General features: G+C 45.8%; 2 protein-coding genes across 3 annotated transcripts in view; both read left to right on the top strand.

Annotated features, from left to right (window-relative positions):
• The window catches only part of ENPP6 (ectonucleotide pyrophosphatase/phosphodiesterase 6), a 138,627-nt gene that overhangs the window by 100,500 nt on the left and 10,788 nt on the right, over window positions 1–27,339 (top strand). For both annotated transcript variants that reach the window (XM_045055209.1, XM_003984581.6), the window contains 4 exons: window positions 8,557–8,668; window positions 15,185–15,326; window positions 16,244–16,423; window positions 19,338–19,475. In XM_045055209.1, the coding sequence (XP_044911144.1) occupies window positions 8,557–8,668; window positions 15,185–15,326; window positions 16,244–16,423; window positions 19,338–19,475 (572 nt within the window). The remainder of the gene's footprint in view (window positions 1–8,556; window positions 8,669–15,184; window positions 15,327–16,243; window positions 16,424–19,337; window positions 19,476–27,339) is intronic.
• Window positions 16,431–19,177, top strand: LOC123384753. Its single transcript, XM_045055210.1, has 2 exons — window positions 16,431–18,089; window positions 18,880–19,177. Exon 1 carries the CDS (start codon window positions 17,127–17,129, stop codon window positions 17,883–17,885), a length of 759 nt encoding a protein of 252 aa, XP_044911145.1. The 5' UTR covers window positions 16,431–17,126; the 3' UTR covers window positions 17,886–18,089; window positions 18,880–19,177.

Here is a 27,339-nt window from a genome sequence, read left to right as displayed (position 1 = left end):
AGCCTGCTTCGGGTTCTGTGTCTCCCTCTCTCTCTGCCCCTCCCTCACTCGTGCTCTGTCTCTCTGTCTCTCAAAAAATGGATAAACATTAAAAAAAAACTAAAAAAAAATAAAGGACACTTCATGTTGATATAAGGCTCAATCCACCAGGAAACTAACAATTCTAAATTGTAATGCTACTAATTGTACAGTCTCAAAATAAATAAAGCAAAAATTGACAGAACCAAAGGAGAATTGGTAAATTCATGATATTAAAAGATTTTAAGACCTCTTTTTCAGTAACTGATAAAATAAGAGAACAAAAAATTAGAAGGGTATAGAAAATTTATACAACAAATTAACATATTTACCTACTTGATATTACCAGAACACTGCACCCGACAACTGATGAATACACATTATTCTCAAGTGCACATGGAACATTTGTAAAAAATGACCATATGTTAGTCATAAAGCATTTCTCAACAAATTGGAAAAGTGTGAAATCATACAGAATGTGTTCTCTAACTACAGTATAATTAAAGTATAGTCAATAACAGAAAGAAAATTTTAAATCTTCATATATTTGGAAAACAATCAGAGACTTCTAAATAATTCATGATTCGGAGAAGAAGGTACTGTGGAAATATATAGGAAATACCTTGAATGGAAGGTTAGTGAAAATACTGCATATAATGTAGCAGGATAAATGGAATGCAACTAAACTCATGCCTTAAAGGAAATTAATACTCATATTGCATGTATTAGATAAAAATATTGCCTGAAAATCAATAGTCTAAGTTTCCATCTCAAAGAAAATTAAATTCCATCACATGGAGAAAAACAAATAAGAGCAGAAGTGAAGTAGAAACCAAACATACAAGAGAGAGAATTGATAAAGCCACATTTGTTCTTATAAGAAAAACCTATCAATACCCTCCAGTTCCATTATGCTAAGTGAAATTAGTCAGAGAAAGACAAAAATCATATGACTTCACTCATATGAAGACTTTAAGAGGCAAAACAGGTGAACATAAGGGAAGGGAAACAAAAACAGTATAAAAACAGGGATGGGGACAAAACAGAAGAGACTCATAAATATGGAGAGCAAACAGAGGGTTACTGGAGGGGGTGTGGGAGGCGGTATGGGCTAAATGGGTAAGGGGCATTAAGGAATCTACTCCTGAAATCATTGTTGCACTATATGCTAACTAATTGGGATGTAAATTAAAAAAAATTTTTTTAATTAAATTAAAAACTAATAAAATGTATGAAATCTTGACAAGGCTTATCAAGAAATAAAAAGAGGAGACAAAATAACCAGTAATAAAATGGAAAAGGGGGCATCAACTTAGAACCTACAGACATTAAAAAGCCAGTAAAATAATGTTATGAAAAATGTTATGCCGATGTATTTGAAAATGTAAATGAAATAGACAGATTGCTGGAGAAAAATTACCAAAACTGACAAAAAGAAATTGAAAGTTGGAATACTTCTCTATATCTATTTTTAAGTTAAATCTTTAAAAACCTTCCTTAGCAGAATGCCCCAGTATTAGATGCTTCCACTAGTGAAGTTTTCAAACATGTAAGGGAAAAGTAACACCAATCTTACACAAACTCTTTCAGAGAATATATAATGGTAAATCACATCCATAAAAAAGTCAGCAAAAGCTTGATACTAAAATGTGGCAAGGATATTAAAAGAAAGTCAAGGGGCGCCTGAGTGACTCAATTAGTTAAGAGTCTGACACTTGATTTTGGCTCAGGTCATGAGTTAATGGTTCATGAGATCAGGCCCCATGACCAGCTCCATGCTGACAACACGGAGCCTGTTTAGGATTCTCTCCTCCCCCCCCCCCCCAAATAAATAAACTTAAAAAAAAATTTTTAAGTCAAATTACAGGATAACCTTTTTCATGAACATAGATATAAAAATTCTAAACAAGAAATTTATACACTGAATCAATCAATACATAAATAGAATAATACATGCCAAGCAAATTGGGTTTATTACAGGAATAACAGGTTTAATATTTTAAAATCTCTCAATGTTATTCACAGCAGCAACAGAATAAAAGTAAAAAAACACATTTGATCGTCTCAGTAGATAAATAAAAACTATTTGATAAATATCAACAATTCATAAAAAAAATTTTTAGTAAACTAAACTGGAATTTATTAGAATAAACTTGGGAAACTAGTAAAATACCTCCTTAATCTGATCAAGACTATCTACCAAAAACCTTATAGCAAAGATCATAGTTGCTGGTAAATGAGTTCAGTAATGAGATAAGGATGCCTTCTACCATGACTTCTATTCAAAATTACATTTAGAGGCCCAATCCAGTTAGGAGATGTGGTGGGGAGGTCAGGGGTAAAAGTTTTAAAACAAAAAGAAAAAGAAATTGTAATTATTCACAGATGACTGCTGCTGCAAAAATCCAAAAGCGCTCACTTTTAGAGTTAATGAGATAAGTCTTTTGATATAAGGTCAATATTTAAAAATTATTGTATTTATATATGCTAGGGAAAAAATTAGAAAATGACATTTAAAAGCCAATATTTCCAATAGAATCAAAAACACAAAAAATAAAGGAATGAATCTAACAAAAATGGCTTGAGAACTTTACATAGAAAATTATTTAGAAAAATATAAAAAGACCTTAAAAAGGAATATGTTATGTAAATGAATTGGAAGCCTTAATATGATATCAATTTTTCCAAAGTTGATCTATACATTCAGTGTAGTTGCCATCAAAATTCTAACAGTTTGTGTGTACGCATTTGTGTGAATTGACAGGTCAATTCTGAAATTTATATGGAAATGCAGAATCAGGAATAGCAAAAACAATCTTAAGTCAGATGAACAAAACTGGAGGATTTACTCCATTAAATATAGACATTTAAAACTATAAAAATGAACACAAAATGGTATTTACACGAGTAGACAAATAGACTAAAGGTTAGATATTCTTGAAACAGCCCCACAAATATACAGTCAATACCTGATTTATGACAAGGGAGACACTTTAGAGAAGTAACAAAAAATGATCTTTTCAACAAATTTTGAAAGATCTATTGAATATATACATATATATTCGTGTACATACATATATATATATATATATATATATATATATATATATATATACATATACATATATATATATCCAGACTCCTATCTAACACTATCCATTAAATTAATTCTGGGTAATTCCAGGTGGATTGTAGATATAACTGTAAAATGTAAAACATAAAGCTCCTAGAAGAAAACATAGGTGAATATCTTCATGGTCTTGGGTAAGAAAAGTATTCCTTAAACAGGAAAAAAATAGCATAACAGGGTATTCCAGTGGTCATTAAACATAGGTAAAGTTACTCAACATCATTGTTTTTTAGAAAAATGCAAAATAGGGGCACCTGGGTGGCACAGTCGGTTAAGCGTCCGACTTCAGCCAGGTCACGATCTCGCGGTCCGGGAGTTCGAGCCCCGCGTCAGGCTCTGGGCTGATGGCTCAGAGCTGGAGCCTGTTTCCGATTCTGCGTCTCCCTCTCTCTCTGCCCCTCCCCCGTTCATGCTCTGTCTCTCTCTGTCCCAAAAATAAATAAACGTAGAAAAATGCAAAATAAAACTGCAACGAGATAACTCTGCGTAACTGCCAAAATGGAAAATGGTTAATTTAAAAAAACTGACAAATCCAAGTGGTGACACGGATGGGGCAACCGGAAGTCTCACAATGAGCTGACGGGAGCCAACTAATAAAAGAGCTTTGAAAAACTCTTTGGCATTATCTGATAAAGTTGAGCATATGCATACCCCAAATCTAGCAGTTCTACTCATACACATATTCCAACAGAAATGCAGGCCTAAGTGCATCAAAGAACATGCACATGAATGTTTATAATTTTTTAAAACTGGATAGGGATACAATAGAATTTTTGTGTCCTAATCTGTATATTAGAAGGACTGTATATATATATAGTCCTGATCTGTAACTTGGAAGTTATGAGTAAAAAATTCATTTTTTGGTTTCCTATTACAAAAAATAACATATTTATTTTAATAAACTTGGTTCAATTCAGTAAACAATAATAATTTAATGTCAACCACAATCCTTCTGAATGAGTCAGGAATTGTCTGCTGCAAGTAATAGAAAATCTAGCTAACTGAACAATGGATACACACATGGGAATTCATTTGTATCATGTTACAAGAAATACTTTATGTGGTTCATCTGCTTAACCTCATTTTAATTATTTATTTTAATGTTTATTTGTTTTGAGAGAGAGAGAGAGAGAGAGAGAATGCATGCAAGTGGGGGAGGGGCAGAGAGCTAGGGAAAGAGAATCCTAAGCAGGCTCTGCACTGTCAGCCCAGAACCCAACTTGGGGCTTGAACTCATGAACTATGAGATCATGACCCAAGCTGAAATCAAGAGTCAGATGCTTAACCGACTAAGCTACCGAGGCACCCCAACAACCTCATTTAAAAAACCCAGGATTGTTATATCCTTTGGCTACATTTTCGCACATTTACTTTTTAACGAAATACATGTTGCCTCATAGTTTCAAGATGGCTTCTGTGACTCAAGGATTGTGTCATCACAACCTGCATTCCAAACTGGAAAAGACAGAAAGAGGCAGTGCCAGCAAAGCACTTTATCTTTCATCCAGAAGCAAAGCTTCCCACCCTCAGCTCCTCAGCAGATCTCAGTTTTCTGAGATACTAGGTCACATGACCATTCCTAGCCACAAAGGGCTCTGGGGAAATAAGGCTTTCCTCCTTCTACCATAAAGTGATGGAAAGTGAGGAAGGTGTTCAGAATGACTTCAATTAGCCCACAAAAGTCTACCAAACCAGCCACTAAATTTACCTTTTCTTATACTCAATTTATTTTCTTATTTTAATTTCCCACATTCATATTACATTCATTGCCTCTCTTTTTTTGGACACAAATTGCTTTAAATATTTTCAAAAATGAGATCATCCATTTACATACTATTTACTAGCCTTTCACCTAAAATATTATGCTAGTAAATACAAATGACATAATGATTTTAATGCCTGCATGGTACTTCATTATATGGATATACCATAATTTGACCACATCTCTACTTTCAAACATTTAAATTGCTTTATTTATTTATTTTTAATTTTTTTTTTTTACATTTATTTATTTTTGAGAGACAGAGACAGAGCATGAGTGGGGGGAGGGGCAGAGAGAGAGAGAAGGAGACACAGAATCTGAAGCAGGCTCCAGGCTCCGAGCTGTCAGCACAGACCCTGACGCGGGGCTCGAACTCACAAACTGTGAGATCATGACCTGAGTCGAAGTCAGACACTTAACCGACTGAGCCACCCAGGCGCCCCTAAATTGCTTTTTAACTTATATTATAAATAACAGCATAATATAGATGCTTATATATACAACTTTCTTAGAATATGTTCCTAGAAGTGGTTTGGTAGGCGAAGCATGCATACAATAAATATTGTGTGAATATTACCTAACAAACTTCTTCTCAAAGGACAGGAGGGATTCAGGAATACTCAGGTACATGGCTCATATCAGTGTTTCCCAAACACAAGTCTTGATCCATAGTGGACAGTAAAATCAATTTATGGATTGCTAATCAGTATTAAAAAAAAACACCTAGAGTAGAATAGAACAAGAAAGTATTCGTGTGCGTTGTTCATAGTTGGGTGAAACTTCTGTTTCTGCCGTGAGTCTGTTTTTTGTACTGTATCATGAAGAAATATGAGTATTTTGCCACGAGTTGCAAACAAAAAGTTTTAAAAATGTTCCCATAGATGAACTCTTCACGCATGCCTTCTGATTTGTAGCACTCCTTATTTATTTCTATTTCTTGTTAATTGCCTTGCTAAGAAGTTTTCTAACAGTAATAAATTGCAGTGGTGACAGCAACATTCCTGATCTGCTTCTGACCTAAATGAAAACGCATCCCATGAAGTTTTGAAATGTAGAATTTTCACTGTGGTTAATATCTAGCGTGAAGGTTCAGTGAAGGTTTCATTTCCTCTTTATGCCAAGTTACATAAGGGTTTTCTTTTTCATTCACAAGGAGTTGGATTTATTTTTAGTTAACTGTTATGATTAATTCCTAATTTCATTACCTCTGGTCAGATAATATGCATGGTGGCCTATAAAATTTCTGCTGTTTGGAAATTATTGAGATTTTCTTTGCGGACCAAAATACAGTCAGTTTTTCTGTTAAGTTTGATAATAATGAATATTCTACAACAAGAAGATAAAATTTTCATTGTCGAATCCAGCTTATTAGCATTCAAATCTTCTATGTCTTTATGTAGCTATATCTTAGATATCATTTATTCTTTCTTTCTTGAGCTGTCATTGAAATCTTCAACCAAGATTTCAATTTTGCACTTTATTTTCCCAAGACTAGTTACTGTGTGTGTGTTGTGTATATTAATGATATATAAACAATCATGCCCATTCTTTTTTATGTGTATTTATTTTTTATTGAGATATCATTGACATGTAAAATTTTGAGTTTCAGGTATACAACAGAATGATTTGATACATATATAGTGAAATGATTATCACAATCAGTCTAGCTAACATCCATCACCACACATAGTTACAAATTGTATGCAAATATTTGTATATATTATATTTTTCTTATGGGAACTTTTTTTGCTTTATATAGTCAATAATCTCTTAAAGAAATTTGTTTTATGTTTACCCTTTCTGGCCAACATTTGTGACATCTATAGATCTGGTTCTGTTGAATATTTTTCTCTTAATTATGACACACATTTTACTGCTTCTTAGTACATCTCATGCTTTTTTTTATTATATGCCAAGCATTGTGTGAGAAAGAACAATAGCAAATGATATTTTCCCTGAAAAAGTTCATGCCTCTTCCTATGTCAGGCCTTTAGAGTGGAGGCTAAGTCATTCTAATCTGTAGTTGAGCTGGATCTGGGCGTTTTTGAAGCTTTAGATTTAATTTGCCACTAGTTACAAGTGTCATGAGGGAAGATAAGGATTATCTCTTTAGCAGGTTTTGGAATTTGTCCAGTATATAGCTCTCTGTTCTTTACATAGAAAGTTTATGCTACTTTTTTTTTTTTTTAACATTTAAATGTTTCTTTATTTATTTCTGAGAGAGCGAGCACAAGCGGGGGAGGAGCAGAGAGAGAAAGAGAGCATAAGTGGGGGAGGGGCAGAGAAGGAGACAGAATCGGAAGCAGGCTCCAGGCTCTGAGCCATCAGCAAAGTTGCAGAAAGCTGAGGACAATGCTGGAGAGAAAAAGAGCTCAGTGATTCAAAAAGTAGGCAGCATTGGGACACTGGGTGGCTCAGTCGGTTAAGTGCCCAACTTCGGCTCAGGTCATGATCTCATAGTTCCTGTGTTTGAGCCCCGTGGGGGAGGGGCACCCCTTGTCTGGAACTTTCTTTTGCATACAGGTCTCCACGCACACCTTACTGTTATTCATCTCTGAACTTTTGCTTCTGCTACTCTCTTTGCTTGGGATGTCCCTTTCTTCCCTACCTCCATCCCCGGACACACTGGCCAAATGGGACTGAGCCCAACCTGGAGATTCAAGGAAGGCTTCCAGGAAGAAATAATCCCTGAAGTAAATGCCCTGCACCAGCAAGTGTATGTCATTTTAGACTTCACAAATTACGCTGTTTTCCTGTATGCCTCCTCCCGCTAGACTCTGGGATGCTCCAGGATGGAGACGCTGACTGACCTATTTTTGTTTCTGCTATGTCTGAACACAGTCACCAGTTCAGAGTAGGTACCCAATAGTACTCCACTAAAACTGAGGCTGGCTCATCCCTCTCCTGGCCTGTATTTTGATAATAAGGTTCATGTCTCTCTCTCAGAGCAACTACTATTTGTCCCAGGGACCGGGGCAGTGAAGCTAAGGCCATCGCAGCTTCCAATGTCTGAATGCCCTTAATCCTTTTACTTCATTTTGGAAGAGGCAAGGTCATGTCTCAGAATCCTTGCTTTGACCTACTGATTTTTAGGCCTTGCTAATTTAGTGCAGTATCTATCTCTGAGTCCAGTTGGACTAGTGAAGTATTTATTTTATTATTCCTGGGATAATCAGATACTACCTGCAACTTGACTCTAGAATGGACAAAGACACGCTAGAAGCCTTAGTAGTTATGAAAAACCTATAGAAAAAAACTTTTAATTAAGACCTTTCTGTGTACTAATTAACTTTTTGTTTCAAGTTGGGAAAGACAAACATTAATGAAATTTTACTAGTCCTTGTCATGGGACACGAGTGTTGCTTAGGAATGTATTTTGAGAACCTCTGCTCCAGTTAAACAAAATTTAACTATAATTTTATAATTATATATATAATATATATAATATAATTGTAGATATATATATATATATATATATATATATATATATATATATATATACCAACTGTCAACAATAGGTTCTTCTATTTCATGAAAATGAACAAAATTTATATTTTGACTAATGGTGTTTGCTTCCTGAAATAGGCTCATAACCCTACCTTAATTATTGAAGAAGGTAACCATTTGCCATCTTTTTCCTTCTTAGGCTGTGAGGTTGAGATTCTTGGTGTCAGACCTACTTACTGCCTAGAATATAAAAATGTCCCAACGGATATCAATTTTGCCAATGCAGTGAGCGATGCTCTTGACTCCTTCAAGTAAGTGTCCCAAAGTCTTAGTCATACCATTGTTCTTCATGATTTTTAGGACTGGTAGTGAATGCTAAAGTGAATTAAGAAGGTTTGGCATGGGTGGAATAATGTCTTAGAAACGTGGTGAGCCTCTTGCATGGTGAATGTTAACTACTACCAGAGAATAATTGTGAGTGAGTCATTTCAGGTAGGGGCACTCTATGTAAATGTTGAATTGGGAGCAAGAAAGTCCCTGAGGGTTTGGGACTTTCTTTTTTATGTTGATGGACAAGAGAGAAGCAAAATGAATATCAACATCTCTCTAATTTAAGATTTAAGGGAATACTTGTATTTCAGAAAATATCAATAATTATTTGGCAAAAAGGAACGATCTGTGGTGAAATAAATTTGGAAAAATTGCCTACTCTACCCTCTTCTTGGTAATGTACGAAACACATTAGCATATTAGCACATAGAACCTTTTCTTCCGCTCCCACATGGAACAATGACACAGAACTTTAAAAGTGTAGAAATAAGTAATGTTGTCCTGAATAGCACATAAGAGTCTGTCAGAGACAGGGCACTGTCAGAGAAGGGGCACGTGGGTGGCTCAATGGGTTAAGCATCCTACTCTTAATTTCAGCTCAGGTCATGATCTCATGATTCGTGAGTTTGAACCCAGCGTTGAACTCTGCGCTGACAGCACAGAGCCTGCTTGGGATTCTCTCTCTCCCTTTCTCTGCCCCTCCCCTGCTCAGGCTCGCTCTCTCTCTCTCTCTCTCTCTCTCTCTCTCTCTCAAAAATAAGAAATAAACTTAAAAAAAAGAAAAGAAACTGATCAACAGGAAAGGTCAGGAGAAAGCTTCAAGTCAGTCTCAGAAGCTACTAGAAGTGAAAGTCAAGATGGGAGACCGGGTGGGGTCTACTTGAGAAATCAGCAACCAAGAGGCTAAAGATGCTGGGGGCTCTCGGACTTCTAGGGCTGGATTTGAGATCCCCTTGGCTGTTGAATGAGTCTCCTGGGTGGAATCAAGGCAGAGGGCCCGTAGTAATCAGCGTGGAGACCAGGGAGGGACATTTATTCTCCCAGGAGGAAGAGCCAGGTTCCAAGCTTGCAGACCCCGCGAGCCAGCATATCCTAGGTGCTGCGTACAGCTCACTGGCACTAACTCCATGAATTGGCCCAGAGCTGAGATTCCCCAGGTGTAGAGTTGACCGATCAGGAATCCCATTCTTGCCATCACCACGTAACCATGGCAGAGAGGAGCAGTCACCCCCACGGAACTACACGGGGAGAAAACAACACCCCTGCCTTCGTTGCTTCTTCGAATAATTCCACGTCCGTGAAACCCATCAAGACGGTCTTTTGAGGCACAGGAAGTTTCAAGCTCTGACAGGTTGGAGAGGAAATAGGTTTGAAATACTTTAAAACTGAGATGTAACCAGTTTAAAAGTTTAGATTTTTTTTCTGGAGGGAAGAGGGAAAGGGCAGGGTCTGGGAACTTTAAATAAATATTATGAAATATTAAATAAATATTCTTCAACATATGGTTTATAAATCATATGTGTTATATGATTCTGCCTCCTACCTACTCTGCTTTCTTTCCCTTGCCCGCAAGGGCTGGAAACCACACACATGATGAACTGGAATATCGAGTTGCAACCCAGTTTGTGCAAAGCCAAACAGCACCACCCGCCCAGCGGCTGAGCAGAGCTAGAACTCTGGAACAGCTCTGTGTCTATACCGTGCTATTTCCAACACATCCGAAATGCTAGCCACCCCCCACCCACCCCCCACAGCCTATTGCTGTGCTGAATATGAACACGCGAAGACCTCCAAATAACCCAACACTCTATACGGGAGTGTAATCTTTTACACATTCGTTTTGCTTTGACAGCTGAATGGTCCCAACTGCATACAACCCAGTGACTCACAGGGAGAGAGTCCACAGTCACAAGAGACTCAGATTAGCCCTGGCCTGCAAGCTGGCCCCTCAAGCAAAGTGTCTTGACCCGAGGCACACCAGAATGCAGGATGAGTCGGTCCTGCACTCTGTTTCCCAGAGAAGTTTCTGTTCCTGTTTCTCTGTTTCTAGAGAAGTTTTCCTTTTCTTCTTTTCAGGCAACATGACAAAGCCATGGAGTGCTGGGGAGTAACATCTTTACCTTAGAGCACAGCATTTAGAGAGGGGAAAGATGGGGGTGGGGGTGGTTGTGTGTGTGTGTGTGTGTGTGTGTGTGTGTGTGTGTGTGTTTAGCAAAGGCATTGGGCTCCCCTAGAGACAAGAGGCTGCAAAGAACTAGAGTCTAGGAAAGTGGCCCCAGGCCCAGCCTCTACCTGGTATGACCTGGTGCTACCATATTGCTCATCTTGGCACCACTGACACTGTAGTCCACGTAAATGGCCTTGAGCTGCAGAGGGTGACATTCGCATAGTCTATAATGTGAATGGTGCTTCTGCAGTTGGGCAGTGGAGGCCCGGGCAGGATGGACTCAGGCCAGTGCGGTTTTCTTGTGGGTTCTTCACACTGCCAAAGTTAACAGGGCCACCAGAAACCCTCCTGGGAATAGTGGCTGGAAAGGTGGAGATCCACAATTTCTAAAACTAGTCAGGGCTTGAAATGAGAGAGAGAGGTTGGGGGGGGGGGGAGAGAAGAAAAATAATATTCCAGATGTTGCTTATTGCCTATGGAAAGCAGTGAGATGATTTAGGCTCTCTTGCAAAGCAAAGGAAGGTGCCTCCTTCAACCAACCTGTGCATTTTGAGAACACGTCTCGCTACTTTCTTACAAAGTAGACTAAAGGAGTGACATTTGTGGACCAGTAGTTGTCCAGCCTGGAACAGTCTGGAACAGTTAAGACCATCTTGCGTGTAGCAGCTTGTTCATAGAAGAGTGTGACCCAAAGGAATTATGAATTTCTCATGGTATGTGTGTTTAGGCAAAGATGTATTATTATTTACCTTTCCATCAGATAGCCCCCAGAGAAGGAGTAAGTTTAGGCTCCCTAGCTCACCTCTTGGTTTCTGCTCAGTTCTATCTCAAATTCCTAGCTATAATTGGAAGAGTACTTAGAGTTCTCACACGTAAGTGTGCAAACACAGGCACACACGTTTCTCCCGATCAGCACTGCTGATAGAGTGCCTTCATCTTCTCTGCTATTTAGTCTGAGAAGCAGAAAGAAAGGGATACAAGATAGATAGGCTTTTACAGAAGGCGGTTAAGATGGACCCAGGGACAGCATTTCAGCAAAGGGTCCCGCTCAGCCAAGAAGCTGCATGTTTCTGTAGGAAGGGCTAATCCAACTTCTGTGCTTGACCTGGGCGTTGCCATCCAGCGCTCGTGAGGCTCTAGGGATCCAAGTCGTATCCGTGGGAGACGCCACCTTAGCACTTGGAGAACTTCCAGTGTGGAGGAAAAGAGAAGGAGAAGAGGATAAATTGTCCTCAACAGCCAACTGCTAGCACTGTGTCACAGGCCTCATTGCCATTGGCCCATTTTGCCACGACCTCTACTGTGTTACACAGATGTCGTTCTCCCCCCCCTGCCCTTTTGAGGAGGCCAGTGACTCTCCCAGAGTTACGCACCTTGCCCCAGGGTCGCACACAGCTAGCAGGTGGTGGAGCCCGAGCCCATTCTTGATGAGAAGTGCCTGAACGCTTCGGGGTCGACTTCACAGCTGTCCTCCTGGTCTACACCCTTGCCTGCAAGGTGCGCTGAAACCGCATCAGATGGAGAGGATGTAGGGGTGGTCCCCTTGCAAGCCACCCCTGCGTGGCTGCGCCGGGCCTGGGGCTCACGAAGGCCTGAGACCGGATGGCGGCCTCGGCCTTCTGTTCGCCATGTGACACGTTCAGCAGCACGCAGCCCCCATCACGAGCGACTTCTGCACCACGCACCGCACCTGGGGCCTGCGAGGCCGCACCCCTGCCCCGCAGCCACCACAGGAAGCGGTTTGTGACCGCATCACTGAATCCATCCTCCCGGAAGCTCTGATGGCGGCACAGGCACGCTCCCACGGACAGAAAAGAGGGGCGTGAGGAGCTCGTCCGGGGGGGCAGGGGGCAGGGCAGTACCGTGTGAGCCGTGGCAGCCGGAGGCGGCCTTGACGGCTCCCGGGCTGGTCCCGGCAGACTGCCTGATGCGGCCTCTCCGAAGGGCTGGTCAAGCGACAACCGGGCCGTGGGAGCGGTGCACGCGGCTGCCGTCCGTTGTCAAGCTCCCGGCTGTGCAAGACAGCTCCAAGGGAATCCTTTTGGGATCCCGGGACCTCAGTGCCTGCTGGTGCCTAGAAAGGATGGCCAGAGGTTCTTTCCACAGGCCACGAGGCGACTGGTCCAAATGTCCCGGCCTTCCGCCCTCCTCCTCGTGGACTCTGAGGGAAGGGGCTCAGCACACAGGGAAAAGCCATCCGGGGGCATCTGGAAGGAAGAGAGGCATTTCTCTCCCTTTTGCCAGGCGTCAAGCACTTTACAAACCTCAGCTCATTTAAAACTCAGTGCGGCCCTTTGTGGAGGTTTTTCACATGGCAAACTGAAGCCTGCAGATATGTTTGCTTTTCTTCTGAGACCTCCAGGTTAGCGAGGTTCACATCTTTGAACCCAGATTTGTCTAATTCCAATTCCCTATCAAAGTATAATTTTCAAACCTAAGCCTCTGTCATGTGCTCAGTTACATACGAATGCGAGAATCATGCCAGAGTTCAAATTACTTTATTGCTGAGGGAATCAGGAGATGACAGGGCTGGTTAACTGGAGAATATGAGAAGCGCACACACTCGAAGAAAATGAATGATGGAGGGTGATGGGATGTGATTATCGTTAGATGCAGAAGTGCTTAATAACTTAGAGGACAGTCAGACCATGATCTTTGGGAGTGGTTTCTCCATCAGGCAAATGGAACCTTCATCTTGCTGCTTTCCTACAGGTTAACAGCTAAGGTTACACAGTCCGGGCTCTAGTTGGTCATAAAGTCTGGTGACCTGTAAGCAAGTTTACTAGACCCCATTCTTGTAGGACACAGGAAAGACAGGTAGCTGGTTTGGGGGGCCTAGTTTCTAAGTTTTGGATCATTTTTCTTAACTGTTGATAACTCCAACCATTCCTTTGAATTGCCCCCCTCCCCCCTTCCACCCCTGTTTCTGTCTCCCTGATTCTTCTCTTTCCAACTCACTTCAGTAAGGAAAATGGATGTGAGATTATGAACTTTTACACGGAGGAGAGATCTGGACAGCATCCTGAGATGATAGGGGATCTGAGTGTCCCTGAAACTCCAAGGCTGGGAGCCCCTTGCAGTTCTCAAGTACTGGGCTGACAGCCACATGTCCTTTTGGCTCCGTTCCTGGACCCCTGAGCTGTAAATTATAAATGGCCAACAACAGGTCTGCAGGCATTTCCAACCATCACTCCTCACCCAACTGCTCCGTTACAAATGAGCCGACCTGTGATGGAGACCAGATCCATGTGGAAAACAGCTGGCGACCAAGAATTTGTCCGCTAAACTCCAAACAGGCGAGAGCTCTCAGCCCTTGAAGACCCAGGTCCCTAATGAATTGATGAAACTCCAACCTAGAAATCTTTCCCAAAGGCACATTTATAATCCCTGAATTGCCAGCATCCCAAATCCGGTGTTCCTGGCACCTGGGGTTGACAGTTCCCTGACACAAAGCCATCAGCTAAATCTGTGATACTTACCGGCTTTCTGGTCACATACAGATTTGTGAATTCGGTGAAAAGCCTGAAAGAAACCAGCCAAGTAGCTGCGGTATTAAGGGAGAGGTCTAAAATGCAGTGACCTAAAAGCATTCCGTTGAACTTTAATGCAACGGTCAACCTTGTTTGTGAAATTTCCCCCACCGTGCAAGCCACACCTTGGAAGTGTGTCCACTTGAACACAGGATATACGGCATGAATCTGCACATTTGGGAAGCTACAGATACAAGAGCATAAAGCAGCTAAAGGCTGAGGCTTAGCTGAGGGAATGATTTTATGGAAGTTTCCATTCTGTTCATTATTTCATCAGTATAACGAACACAGGCCTCAAACAAGTTTAGGGATGTGTATGAAAATGCCATTACCTAGTGAGAACTTCCACCCACTGCCCACACACTTATGGGACCCTGAAGTGACTTTTAAAAAAATGTTTTTTTTTAACGTTTACTTACTTTTGAGAGAGAGAGAGAGAGACAAAGCACAAGCTGGGGAGGGGCAGAGAGAGAAGGACACAGAATCTGAAACAGGTTCCAGGCTCTGAGCGGTCAGCACAGAGCCCGACACGGGGCTCGAACGCACAAACCGTGAGATTATGACCTGAGCCGAAGTCGGACGCTTAACCGACTGAGCCACGCAGGCGCCCCATGGCATGTCTCGATGCGGTAACTGTGTCTCTCCCTTGGAGATCACCTTGTTCATTCTAAGGTGTCGGCTTTGCCTGGCCCACGGGTCGGGGTTTGGGGGATACACCAGTGTCGCCGCTGCCGGGCGAAGGGGGAGGAAGCTGGTGGGCGTCCCCCTCGACTTCACCTCTCTCCCCCTGCTCCCTCCAGGAGTGGCCGGGCCGACCTGGCAGCCATCTATTATGAGCGCATCGATGTGGAAGGCCACCACTACGGCCCCTCCTCACCGCAGAGGAAAGACGCCCTGAAGGCCGTAGACAGCATCCTGAGGCACATGACCAAGTGGATCCAGGTAAGCCCGAACCGGGCCCACTAGGCCAGTCTTCCCTCTCGTCACTTTCTTTCTGTTTGCTTGGCTGTCATAGCGCTCAGCATCTTCCTTCTTACTGTCGTTAGCTGGCGAGGCCGGCACAAGGCTGCGACGGGTCTCTTTTCTTCACACGACCCCTCTTCAGACACCAAGAGATCCCTTGTTTCGCTGCCAGGCCTGCAGGACTGGAGCGACCAGATCTGCATTATTACCTGGAGCCGGCGAGATGGCCCAGTCCTTGATCAGACCTAACAGGCCTGGTAACCGGGTTCACGTGGGCATGGAAAACAGACCTGGGTTCTGTCCCTGATTCTGCCACCCCCTTGCTGGATGACTTTAAGCAAGGTATTATTTGTTAAAACCCTCTGAGCTTTTTTTTCCACATTTGTAAAAATGGGTAAGTGACAGTCCCCACAGTACCACACAAGCTTGTTGAAAGAGCCAAAAGGAAATGAAAACAGAAAGGGTACCTGGAGAGGCAAAAGCCCAGTAGGAGTGGGGAGCGTGCTCTCACAGTCCCCCTCCTCAAAGTGATTCTGAGCTGCCCTCATCAGGGCAGAAAAGTACACGATTCAGTTTACAGCTGAGGACCTCTCCTCTCCCCTGTAACTTATAGTTTAAAACACTTCTTTAGGGGCCGCCTGGGTGGCTCAGTCGGTTAAGCATCTGACTCTTGATCTCCTATCAGGTCTGGATCTCAGGTTCATGGGCTCATGGGATCGAAACCCCGTGTCCGCCTCTGTGCTTGGGATTCTCTCTCCCGCCCTCTCCCTCCCCCCCCCCCCCCCCCCAATCAATAAATAAACTTTAAAAAGCCCACTTCTTTACACGATTTCCGGAGTGAGAGCGTCTTCCCGTGGGCCGAGGGCGCTGTCCTGACGGCCTTTGTCCGCCCACAGGAGCTGGAGCTGCAGGACAAGCTGGACGTTATCATCTTCTCGGACCATGGGATGACTGACATTTTCTGGATGGACAGAGTGATCGAGCTGGACAAGTACGTGAGCCTGAGTGACCTGCAGCGAGTGAAGGACCGAGGGCCCGTCGTGAGCCTCTGGCCAGCCCCCGGGAAGCACTCCGAGGCAAGGAAGCGCCGGCCGTGGGCGGAAGGGCGGGGGCCGTGGGCGGAAGGACGGGCGGGTCCCACGAGGGGAAGGGAGAGCTCCACGCCCTTCTTCACCGTCGCTCTGGGCCCCACCTTCGCCCCGTGGCCCTCGTGCTGAGGTAGAGCCGAGCCAGGAGCTGGGCCTCCGGTGGCCGTGCCACTCGCTTGACCTCTGCCCAGTGGCTCGCCCTCCTGCGTCTGCCTTCTCTGAAGCGGGCACGATGGCACGTGCCGCACGCCACGGTGGAAATTCAAGGAGGCGAGCGGTGTGCAGTGCTTAGCGCGTTAAGCCCTCCGCCCTCCGCCAGGGCTGTTTTATGACTGGCCAAGACGCAGCACTTCCCAGGCCACCCTGGGGGACAGCGGATGCGTGCAGAGAACGCTCTTTCTCTGGAACAAAGCTGCCAGTCTGATCTGTTTTCACCAGGGACGTGGAGATAAGGATGTGATGACTGAGCAGAGGCCGAGGCCCTGTGTGCCACGGGTCAGCTCCTTATCCAAGGAGACACACTGCTTGGGTGCAAATCCCAGCCCTGGTGCAGACTGCTGTTCCGCGGCCCCCCTGACCTGGCCCCGCTGCAGCCTCTGTGTCCGGGCCCCTGGTGGTGTCGTCACAGCCGCCTCCCGGGCTGCTGCAAAACACACGGAAGCAGGCTGCACCCACCCCAGGGACGACGTACATGTCCCTTGTTACGGCGATCACCATCGCGAGGGGTCGTTCTCAGGGGGGCGTGTTGAGGCCCCACAGCGTGCTCCCCACAGGCACCGCCCGCCCTCCAGGAGCTCAGCACCCAGAGAGGACTGGACTTCTCCTTACCCTGCTCCACAGTCATTATCTGGCAGTTCTTGCTAAATCAGATGAGAAAGTGAGGAGCAAGCGGAACCGTTGGCCGACCGCTTCGCCCCACGTCGCCCTAGTCCCCTTAAGTGTACGCGTTGGGGCTTCTGCCAGCTCCCGGGGAGAACTTCCTGCTCTGGACCCGGCAGCGGATCTCATCCTCCGGGGAGGCTGGGACCGCTGCCGGTGGAGGTGCCAGGAACAGGCATTGGGCGGCCCGGTGCCTCCGCCCACGGCAGGGACGTACTCGGCGATGGACGGTCGTCAGTATCGATGGAGCACTGCGCACAGCAGGCTGGGGTCTCTCCGCTGGGCCCCTTGGTCCCCTGCCACATACACGCCCACTATCTGTCTGTCTGGGGGTTGCCAACACCGTCCCCAACAATGCCACCCCTCTCCAGCCTTGTCCCGTTTCCTAGGTGGACGCCCCGTTTTGTCAAGTTCCTCGCGCCGGAGGCGGAGGTGCCGATCCGGTTTGCCGTGTCCGCACGAGCTCCCTCGGTCTGAAGCTGTGACGCGTGCTCCACACACTGGCAGGTCCCACAGTAAACGGCTTCTTGAGAGGAAGTTCTGCTTTCTTGGCAAGGAAGAGCATCCGTAGCTCCCATCTGGCGCCCAGGGACGTGCCGCCCCCAGAACGCTTGCGCGCCGGCAGCTTGCGGGGCCGGGAACAGCTTCTTCCAGCGCGGCGTTCGAGCCAGGCAGCGCCAGCCGCCTGAAGCAGTTGGTGGATCATTTGCGAGTGGGGGCTGTGTTTGGGTGACGGCTTGTCACGTGATGGACACAACAGTTTGCGAGTTCTGCTGTATGTCATCAGATTTTTCACTTATCCCAAATCTGTGTGCAAACGCATCCACTTTCCTTAAGAACCGTGGCTTTTCTCCAGTAGGAAGTCAAGTGGGGTCATCAGAAACCCTCTGCTAAACAGCCTGAAGGCTAATTATACTCCAGATTTGCGTTGATAAACTCAATTCTATATTCAGTTCTGCCCAGGAATATATGCCCGACTTGGCAAAGGGCCAACAAGTCCAGCTCAACCCGTTGATTTGGCTGTTAGCCATAAACGTTTCGGCTGCTGCTAAATATTGGAAATATGTACAGAGTTTACACCCTCATCATGACATTAGTAGCGTAGTGAATGGCAGACAATCACTAGTACTTTCAAGATTCAGGTGGAGGTAAGACATGCTCTAGGTCAAGTCAAAGAACAAATCCTCTTTCTTTGATCTTAGTGGTATTTAACATCAAGCAGACCAATTCCTCACTTGCCTTTTAATTTTACTATAGAGTTTTGGACATACACAAGTTTTGTAATTTGTGTATTAATTATTGAGTAGGCAAATTAGTATAAAATTATTATAAAATATCAAAGTATAAAGGAGCACCTTATGTTCACATGACCACTGCTCATGGTATCTCCTGTATGTCTTCCCAAACGCCATCACCCTTTTTTTGCCCCCTCAGAGGAAACTACTCTCTTAATTATAAGGTATCATTTCCTTAATTGTCTTTATGGTTTTACCATAGATTTCTTTAGTTTTATAGTTATTCGGAGTTCAGGTAACAATAACAGTCCTGTCTGTATTCGTCTGCAGCTTGCTTTATTTTCTCAAACTGAGATCCCCGAGACGTCTCCAGGTGTTCTATGTAGTTACAATCCATCCATCTTCATTGCTGTATAGTATTCCACTGCAGACCCACACCTCCCTTCATTTTCTCCCTTCTGCTGTCGCTGGGCATTTGGGCTGTTCCAGTCTGCAGCATAAATCCCTCTTCCTGTCTACAGGTGCACAATTATGAAGCGTTGTCACTAGATCTCTAGAGCTAACTTGGCAGGTGGGGGGTATGTGATCTTCAGCCTTACTAAATAAAAAGTCACCTTGTTTTCTGAGACGTACAGAAGTTTCTCATTTTTATGCAGTCAGACCTGTCAGGTGTTTGGGTAATTTCTTTCTCTGGTCTATAAAGTTCTCCCTCTCCCCCAGGTCCAGTAGATACTCACATGGAGTTAAGAGAGAGAATGCAAAACTGGCCATTGTTGTTATCTTTGCAGGTATATAACAAGCTGAGAGCGGTGGAACACATGACCGTCTACGAGAAAGAAGCCATACCCAGCAGGTTCTATTACAAGAAAGGGAAATTCGTCTCTCCTTTGACCTTAGTGGCTGATGAAGGGTGGTTCATAACTGAGGTAATTATAAAATTATGGCACTATGTTCATTAGACAAATTCTGTCAAACAGCTGACGGTAAATAATTACTCAGCTTTTGCACTTAAAATATTTTGTTTTCACTTAAGTGTCCTTCATGGCATTACTTTAGAGACTCCAAAGTCTTGGTCAGGTGACTTTGTGGACACAAACCGTAGACTTGGCCCCAGAGGCACATTTAGACTTCCTGGCTCCAGACTTGCTATATTTTAACAAACCAGCCTTAACTCAATTACCCAGGCTTGCACTGTAACCTATTCGGTTTAAAGCAGAACGATTACTGTGAACCAAAGCAATCGCTTTAGGGCGGTGAAGACCAAGGAGGGGCTCAGCTTTGCTTTCTCCTTTAAGGGAAATGTTCGGCAAACAGAACTCCACAGATCCAGGTCCCCAGTTGGCCAACTTGATTTTACCGAGGAGATGACCTTGCCTTTGGGGTCCAAACTCTGATTGCCTCGTGCACGAATGACTTCAGCAGTTCCTGCTCGCTGGCCTGGACTGCAAGCTCTCCAGGCTCTGGGATCAGCTTCTGATCTCGGGCCAGTGTGGGAAGGCTCTGGCCTTCAGGGAAACCAAGGTCAAGACGTGTCTAGAATCAGTTCGTGAAGAGGGTGTGCGTGGGTTACCACAGACATTGAGTTTGAGGATGGCTTGCAGACAGCCCAGACTGCAGGGCAAAAGAGACTGGCAGGTGTTGGCACATGGGAGCCGTTGGTTGACATCAGTGAAGTATGAGGACGCACGACTAGAGTTATCTGCCGGAGAGAGGGCAGGCGGTGATCAGCAGAAACGCCGGTCAGGCAAATGGGTGGAGGTCTAGGGACCTAGGTGTGGGAAAATGGGGGTTCCCTGGTGTGAAAATCGGTGACTCAGGAGGACTGAGTCATTCCTGTGTGCTCTCAAAGAGAAGCATCTGGTCACCGAGGAAACAAAACAGACCCAGTTAGAGATGTCAGTCTGCACGGTCCTGAGGCCAAGCTGGGCTGTCTAATCACACTTTGGCTTCCACACCATGTGATTGTAGAAGTTTCCAAGAAGGTCCCTCTACCTCCTCCTGCTCCCCTCCTCTGGGAACCAAAATGCTTCTTTCTTCACTTTATCACACCGTTTGACATTTACCTGGAGCGCGATTCTTCTAGGCTCCTGGCATTTTCATTTGTAATGATTTTCTCGCAGCTTTGCATTGAACACACATGCAGCCAATTGGGTCAGCTGGGTGGGTGCCTGCACGACTTTATTCCGTAAAGCCAACTTGGCAAGCCACTCACAAGAGCTTACAGTTTGAAACTCTCTCAATTTAGGAAATTCTGGTGGAATTGCTGAGTTTTTCAAACAAAGAGATGATGACGGTCCATCTGGTTATCTGTCACACGTGTCTTTGCATGATTATTTGCATCTGTTGTTTACCTTCTCATAGTTAGCTGAAGGCAAGGGCACTGAGAAGCTGGCTCATGGTAGGGAGGGATTACCGAGGTGATCTGGAGTAATTTACGGGAAGACAGTCTTAGTGGGAAGAGTGGGGAAGCCGGAGACACTGCCCAACTGCCGAGGTACCGTCTCAGTTCCAATGGGGGAGGCCCTGAGCCCCTCCAGGAGGGTAGGATGGGCAACAGTGAAGGTGCTCTAGCTGTAAGTGCTTTCTGGAAGGTGCGCATCGTGGCAGTAGCACATCCAGCAGGGAGATGCACGTTTCTTCAATGAGTGACTAAAACATAGCGATGGGGGGACCTGGAGGTATCGGCACGATGCTCTTGGTTATGAGCCACAGACCGCTTGAATAACTGTGCCTTAACTAGTAAAGACTTCCTACCTCACATAACGGGAAGTCTGGAGGTAGGCGGTTCTAGGGTTGGCTCATCCAGCAGCTCAATCATGTCCATCATATCAAGGCCCCCAGTCAGCTCTTCTGTGGTTCTTTTGGCTTTCCCTTCAGGGTCACAAGACGGCTGCCACAGCCCCGAGCATCACATCCCTGCAGGTTCTCCCAAAGCAGGAAAGAAGGGGTGTAGCTTCTTGTATGTCTCCTACTTTTATTAGGGAACAAAAAATACATCCCAGAATCAGAGGCAGATACTGGTTTCATGGGACTCTCACAGTTATAAAATTTGGGGGGGATGTCTCTCTTTAAGAAAAGAATACATAATTATAAATATAAAATTAGGTGTAGGGACTTGGAAGAAACCCACGAGAGTGAGAAGCCTTAATGCTTAAGCTTCTTTTTTTTTTTTTCAACGTTTATTCATTTTTGGGACAGAGAGAGACAGAGCATGAACGGGGGAGGGGCAGAGAGAGAGGGAGACACAGAATCGGAAACAGGCTCCAGGCTCCGAGCCATCAGCCCAGAGCCCGACGCGGGGCTCGAACTCACGGACCGCGAGATCGTGACCTGGCTGAAGTCGGACGCTTCACCGACTGCGCCACCCAGGCGCCCCTGACTGCACTGTACATCCGCTTCTGCCCAGACCCCACTAGCAAGCCTCCCCCTGGGTCTCAGCCATCAGCTCAGCAGCGTGGCTAGACAATTCCTGCCTTGAGTCCGCTTTGGTCCTGAGATCTAACCTACGCTGCAGCGCGGACCAGGGCACCACAGTCGCAAGACGGAAGTGATACAGAGGCTCTGGAATGAGGCGCGCGAGTCCCTGAAACTTAGATCACAAGGAAGAGGAGGTGAGAGGAGAATGAGGACAAACTTGGTGACTAGCTGGCGGTGGCCCGCTCACAAAGCCCGGTGACAAATCTGGTGGGGCCTCATCACCGCCTCCCCGACCTCCCAACACCCCTCCCCTCTGCACTGAGGGTCCAGGTATCTGCTCTTCTGCAGGAAGCCGGTCAAATCACGTGTCTACTGAGGGCGAGCCACATGGTAATTATGCACCATATTGCATACTATGTTACATTATGTTATATTTTGTACATATCACATGATTACACACATACGCAAACATATGTTTGTGTAAATCAGAACTAAATCAGTTAACAGGGGCCGCCCAGTGTTTCACCGTATGCTTTTAAGAAGTGGGGGAAGAAGCCACAAGAACAGAAAGGAAGAATGTCTAACGATGGACAATCGCTTGAAAACCTTTTTGAAAAATAGAGAATTATTTCCAAAAGGAAATTTGAGATGATTTTTTAAATATTTTGAAGCAGAGAGTTGTTTTTTTTTGTTTTGTTTTTTTAAGAATGAAATCAGAAGTAAGATAAACAGGATGTGAAAAAATAAGATTCTGGAAAGATAAGTGTTGACCCACCAAATACAGGGACCATCACTGTTAACTCACCCAGCTTTAATTAGTACTGACCGGTGCCATTAAAAGGAATCGACATTGACCACGCCTGGTTCACTAGAAACTTTACAACGACTCCTCCCCCACAGTTTCAAGGACACGAATACAGTCATTGCACCTTTTGCAGGTAATAAACCCATGAAGAAACATTTCTTCTTAAAATTTTGGTCAACAACAATAACAACAGTTATCTTGAATGAAGTACCTCCTGGCTACTGCGTCTGTCCCTCCCGATGAGTCTGCGTAGAGGATATTGTTAGTCCTGAAAGTAACGCACCACAACATAACGTGGGACACTAACGTCACTCTAGCTTCCTAGCAGCCAGCTCGGAGATGGTGGCACACTCAGTTACCTTAGTGTGACTTACAGTGTCTGTGAGTAACGTAAAAAACAAGAAATGTTTCCCTGGCAAATCATGGTCGTCCCTGAGTCCTGAAAGAAATGAGATGTCTTTCAGTGACTCCTTTTTGTACCTCAGTTTCCTAGATTGAATGAATGCCTTCATTTTACTCCCCTCCTTGAATTTATGGATTTTTGTCCCAAGACTCACAGGTGAAAATTAGAATTTCTGATTCTTTGATATAACATAGGGTTTTATCTCTTTGTTTTCTGAAAAACCCTAAAGACGCATGTCCATCCGTTTCCTTGTTGTCTTAGACTTTCTTCTGTTACGCCTTTCTGTTGTTCGTTATACTTCCTTGACCGCAGAGAACCGAAAAACTCCATTCTGTATCTTTGCTCCTGCTCAGAGCTGGGCTGTCGCTCTCCCCACGTGGTAAAAGAACGTTGTGTTTTGCTCCGTCACCCGCACGGCAGTGCGGAGCACAGGTGATGACGTTTCTGAGCTAAACCCCGCTTGGCGTCTGCGGCAGGACCAGCTTCTCAGCCCGGAAAGCCGTCTCCCTGGCTCTGGGTGTGGATAGCAGAGGAGTCTTTTTTCTGGTTTAGACACGATTAGAAAAACAGCTGAGTCAGGACGATTTGGTGCCGGTTGGGGCCAGGAAAATAGAGCCGCGTCTCCCCATCCTGCCTGTCTTTGGCCGCCATGCCGCAACATGCAAGATTTGGCTTCCCTGGCGACACCGCCCCTCCCATGTAAACACCAACTTCTTGCTACCGAGGTAAGCTTTGCAGACTCTAAGGCAGCTGCTCTGACGGGAAGACTTAACTGAGCTCATTTTTTTAACGGTCGCTTAGAGAGCTGTCACTGAAAAAGATAAAGACAGGGAAACCGATTTAATTTGTCACCTGGAATTGCACAATTACCCAGTGTGGCTGCTGTTGCTGCGGCAGAAAAGCAAGCTCCCTGGCCAGTGGCTCCCTGCAGCTTGCTTCTGCTCCTGCATTCTTCAATATCTGGACTGGATTTCCGACTACAGCCAGTCCTTTCCCCGGCTCTCCTCCTGCAAGGGCGGCAGAGGACCGACTAAACACGAAGAGGAGAAAAATCCAGGCCGCCTGCCGAGGTCCAGCCCTGGCCTGTCACACCTGCCAGGCTCCTGTCTTCAAGAGCTTCCTAACTGATGTCCCCACCCCCTCTGCTCCCTAAGACCTGGTCACTGTCCCCTGGAAACCTCTTGGCTTGTGCTTGCCAGGGGTCAAAGGCCATAACCCTTCAGGAGCCCCCCCACTGCCCAGTCCCCAGGTTTCATTTACCCATGCTCCACCCCCATCTCTCCTCCAGGGGGCGCCGGCACGCAACGGATTTGGTCAGACAGGGTCGTCCCACTGCCTTCAGGAGGCAGGTCCAGTGATGCTGCATGTCCTTGGCATATGGGAACGTCAGGAACAACACGGGAAAAGGCAAAGTGGGGAGGTACTGAGGGTAGTTTCCGCCGAACTCAAGTGCATCCTTCCACCCTCCACGTCCGTTCCTCCGTCCACATGCAGCTTTGCCCCGCTATCCGGAAGCGGAGCATTCCTACGAAAGCTTCCGTAAGCAGAAATGGCGCAAAGCAAAGAAGCAATTACCATTAATTTATTTGGAAAAATTTATGAGCTTTCCCAGGCCCCCCCAAAATGACCTCTCTCAGGCTTTCCTGATGCCTTAGGTCACCTCTTGCTAATGGACGCACAAAGCAAATCGACACAAAGCCCAGATGCTCACAGGAGGGGTTCAAAGCTCTGGTGGTTTCCAGGGAAGGAGCTGTTCAGGTACGCGCTGCCTCTGTGAAGGCTTACTGCAAAACCGATGCTGAACACTGTGTTCGCTTTCCGTCTTTTTTTTTTTCTTTCTTCCCAAAACAGAAATCCTCCTTGAATATCTTTCAGTCAGCAAAAGCAGGTTACTAATGCAGCTCTTTTCGTAAAAGCAAAGTTGTGTAACTCGAACTTACAAAAAGCAGGGGATACCTGTACCTGAAAGATCAGCCTGTACTCAGCGGGCCCCGGTAGCATCAGTCAGAGCCCCTGGGCTGCCCTCTCCTCCTTGACTCCCACCTGTCCGTAAGCTCAGACACCGGCTGTCCCGTGAAACACCCGGCCCCCCCCCAACTTCCTCCAGCGTGGAATTCTCATAAAAGCCGGACTCTCTCCCCTGCCTGCTACGTTCGTGTGTCTGCTTTCGGACTCTTCCTTCCTGGAGTATAAGCTCCTCGCAGGCAGGCCTGTGGCGTCACCACCTCCCTTTTCCTCCGTGGAACCCGGTACACGACAGAGGCTCAGTACGTGTTTGTGGAATATGAATTGACAGATGAATTACTAAATACGAAGACCATTGATTCCGGGCTGCTTATCAACAGGCTGTTCACTTCGTAGGTAACCAAGTAAGCAGAGAGGAAGGCTGAGTCAGGAAAGCCTTTCCTTTTTGCTCTTTAGTAGCTGCCCCTGGAGAGACTTCAACAGGGAAAGGGGGTTTAAAACCAGTGATGGCTGTTCTGCTGGCTTCAGCTAGCCCACAGCTGGAGCCCAAGTGTGGGATGCAGCAGCTCTCGCCAACCCCTCCCCTTCAGGGCTAAGTCCTGTGGCCTGTCCTGGACAGCGTCTACCTCATGCCAGGGTGCTCAGAAAGGGGGGGCGGCCCCAGCCTGGTGAGGGACTGTAAAACATGGCACTTCGTTGCCGATCTTCTGGGCTCACTCCTGTCCGAGTGGAGAGAAATACAGGTAATCCGGGCCCGAGTGTCTAAGGGAGGCCAAGATTTGTCTCCAGAGGAAAGATTTATTTTGAAAACTGGCGAAGGATGTGAAATGCCAGCCTCAATTCTAAGGTCTTCGGTCGAATGGCAGTTAGGCACGGCCCCAAAATATGTTGGGAAATCAAGACAATCTGGAAAACGTGGTTTCTGAGTTTTAGTGGCAGCTAAGAGTGGTGTTGTCCAGGCCCGACTAATTGAGCTTCAGGAAGTCGGCTGTCGAGCGCCGGGAGCTGCTTACTTTCTGGTGGGGATTCGGGTCGTCTGGGGGCCCACGCACACCCTCCTCACCCTTGGCACACTTCAGTAAACACGGCCCTGGGGGGAAAGGAAGAAAGGAGCCCGATCCGCTCTGTGCCGTCCACCCCTTCACTGTCCTCCGGGGAATTCTGCTTCTCTTGATCCCTGCTGGTTTTGCTCCCTGACATTTTCTGTTCAAAGGATTAGGCTGGGTGTGGCAACAGGGCTTCCCCGGGTCAGAGCAGGGCCCGGGGCCTGAGCAATTAAATTCTGTTTTAGGAAGAGGCAGCCTCCTAAGATGCAGGGAGAGAAACTGGTAGGGAGACCTCTTTGCACTGCTGTGTTCCCGACCACCACTCCCACAGGCCTCCAAGGAGTCAGGCCAACAGGAAGCCTCTTGGGAGAGCCACGGGGGAAACCCAAGAAACGGGTCCATAGTGGAAACCGTGGCTCAGACTTAACCCTAGCAACGAAACCACCCGAGCCAGCCAACCTGCTGTCGCTGCCACAAGAGTTTTAAGTGAAGCCGCCCCTGACTTGGACACCATCGGGTGCCTCTTTCAGCCTGAGATGATGTCAGAAGTTTCTAGTCTTTTCTGGCACATGGGAGGTTCCTCTTACAATTGTGTCCTAGGAGAATAAAGTAGATTTATGTTTATTAGGCCATTCACACACTTCGGATCGGTGTTCACATTTTATTTATGTTCATCTGACCAGATTTCAGTTGTGTTCCCCCAGAGCCCCGGAGATTCAGTGAGGTGCCTCATCGGGGAGAAACTTGGGTGTCCGACCCCGCTTCACTGGAAGAATTACACTTTTAGCGGTTGAGAGGAGGGGTGGTAGTCAAAAAGTTTAACCACCGGTACCCCACAGGCCCCGACCAATGAGACTGGGTGCCGGATGAAATCAGCCAGTAAGGCCCCACTGGTTCCTGCAATCCTCTGTGAGCAGATTGCGTGACTGATTCTTTTCGCCCTGAGACCCTGCATTCCCTCCAGGAGGGGGGCCCTAGGCTGCTAGGCTCAGAGGGCCTGAGACACAGACTCGGACCTCAGCATGGTAATCCAGTATGAACAAGAAGTGTCCTTAGAAAGGAACGGGTACTTTAACGTAGCACAAGACAGGTGCCGGGAGAATGGGTTTCCAGACCTGACTATGTGTCCCAACCATGTGGGGAGAGATTATTAA

The sequence above is a fragment of the Felis catus genome, chromosome B1 (genome assembly GCF_018350175.1).
Source record: "Felis catus isolate Fca126 chromosome B1, F.catus_Fca126_mat1.0, whole genome shotgun sequence".
Taxonomy (NCBI): Eukaryota; Metazoa; Chordata; class Mammalia; order Carnivora; family Felidae; genus Felis; species Felis catus.
The sequence above is the reverse complement of the archived record's forward strand: the minus strand, read 5'-3'. Positions and strand labels throughout refer to the sequence as shown.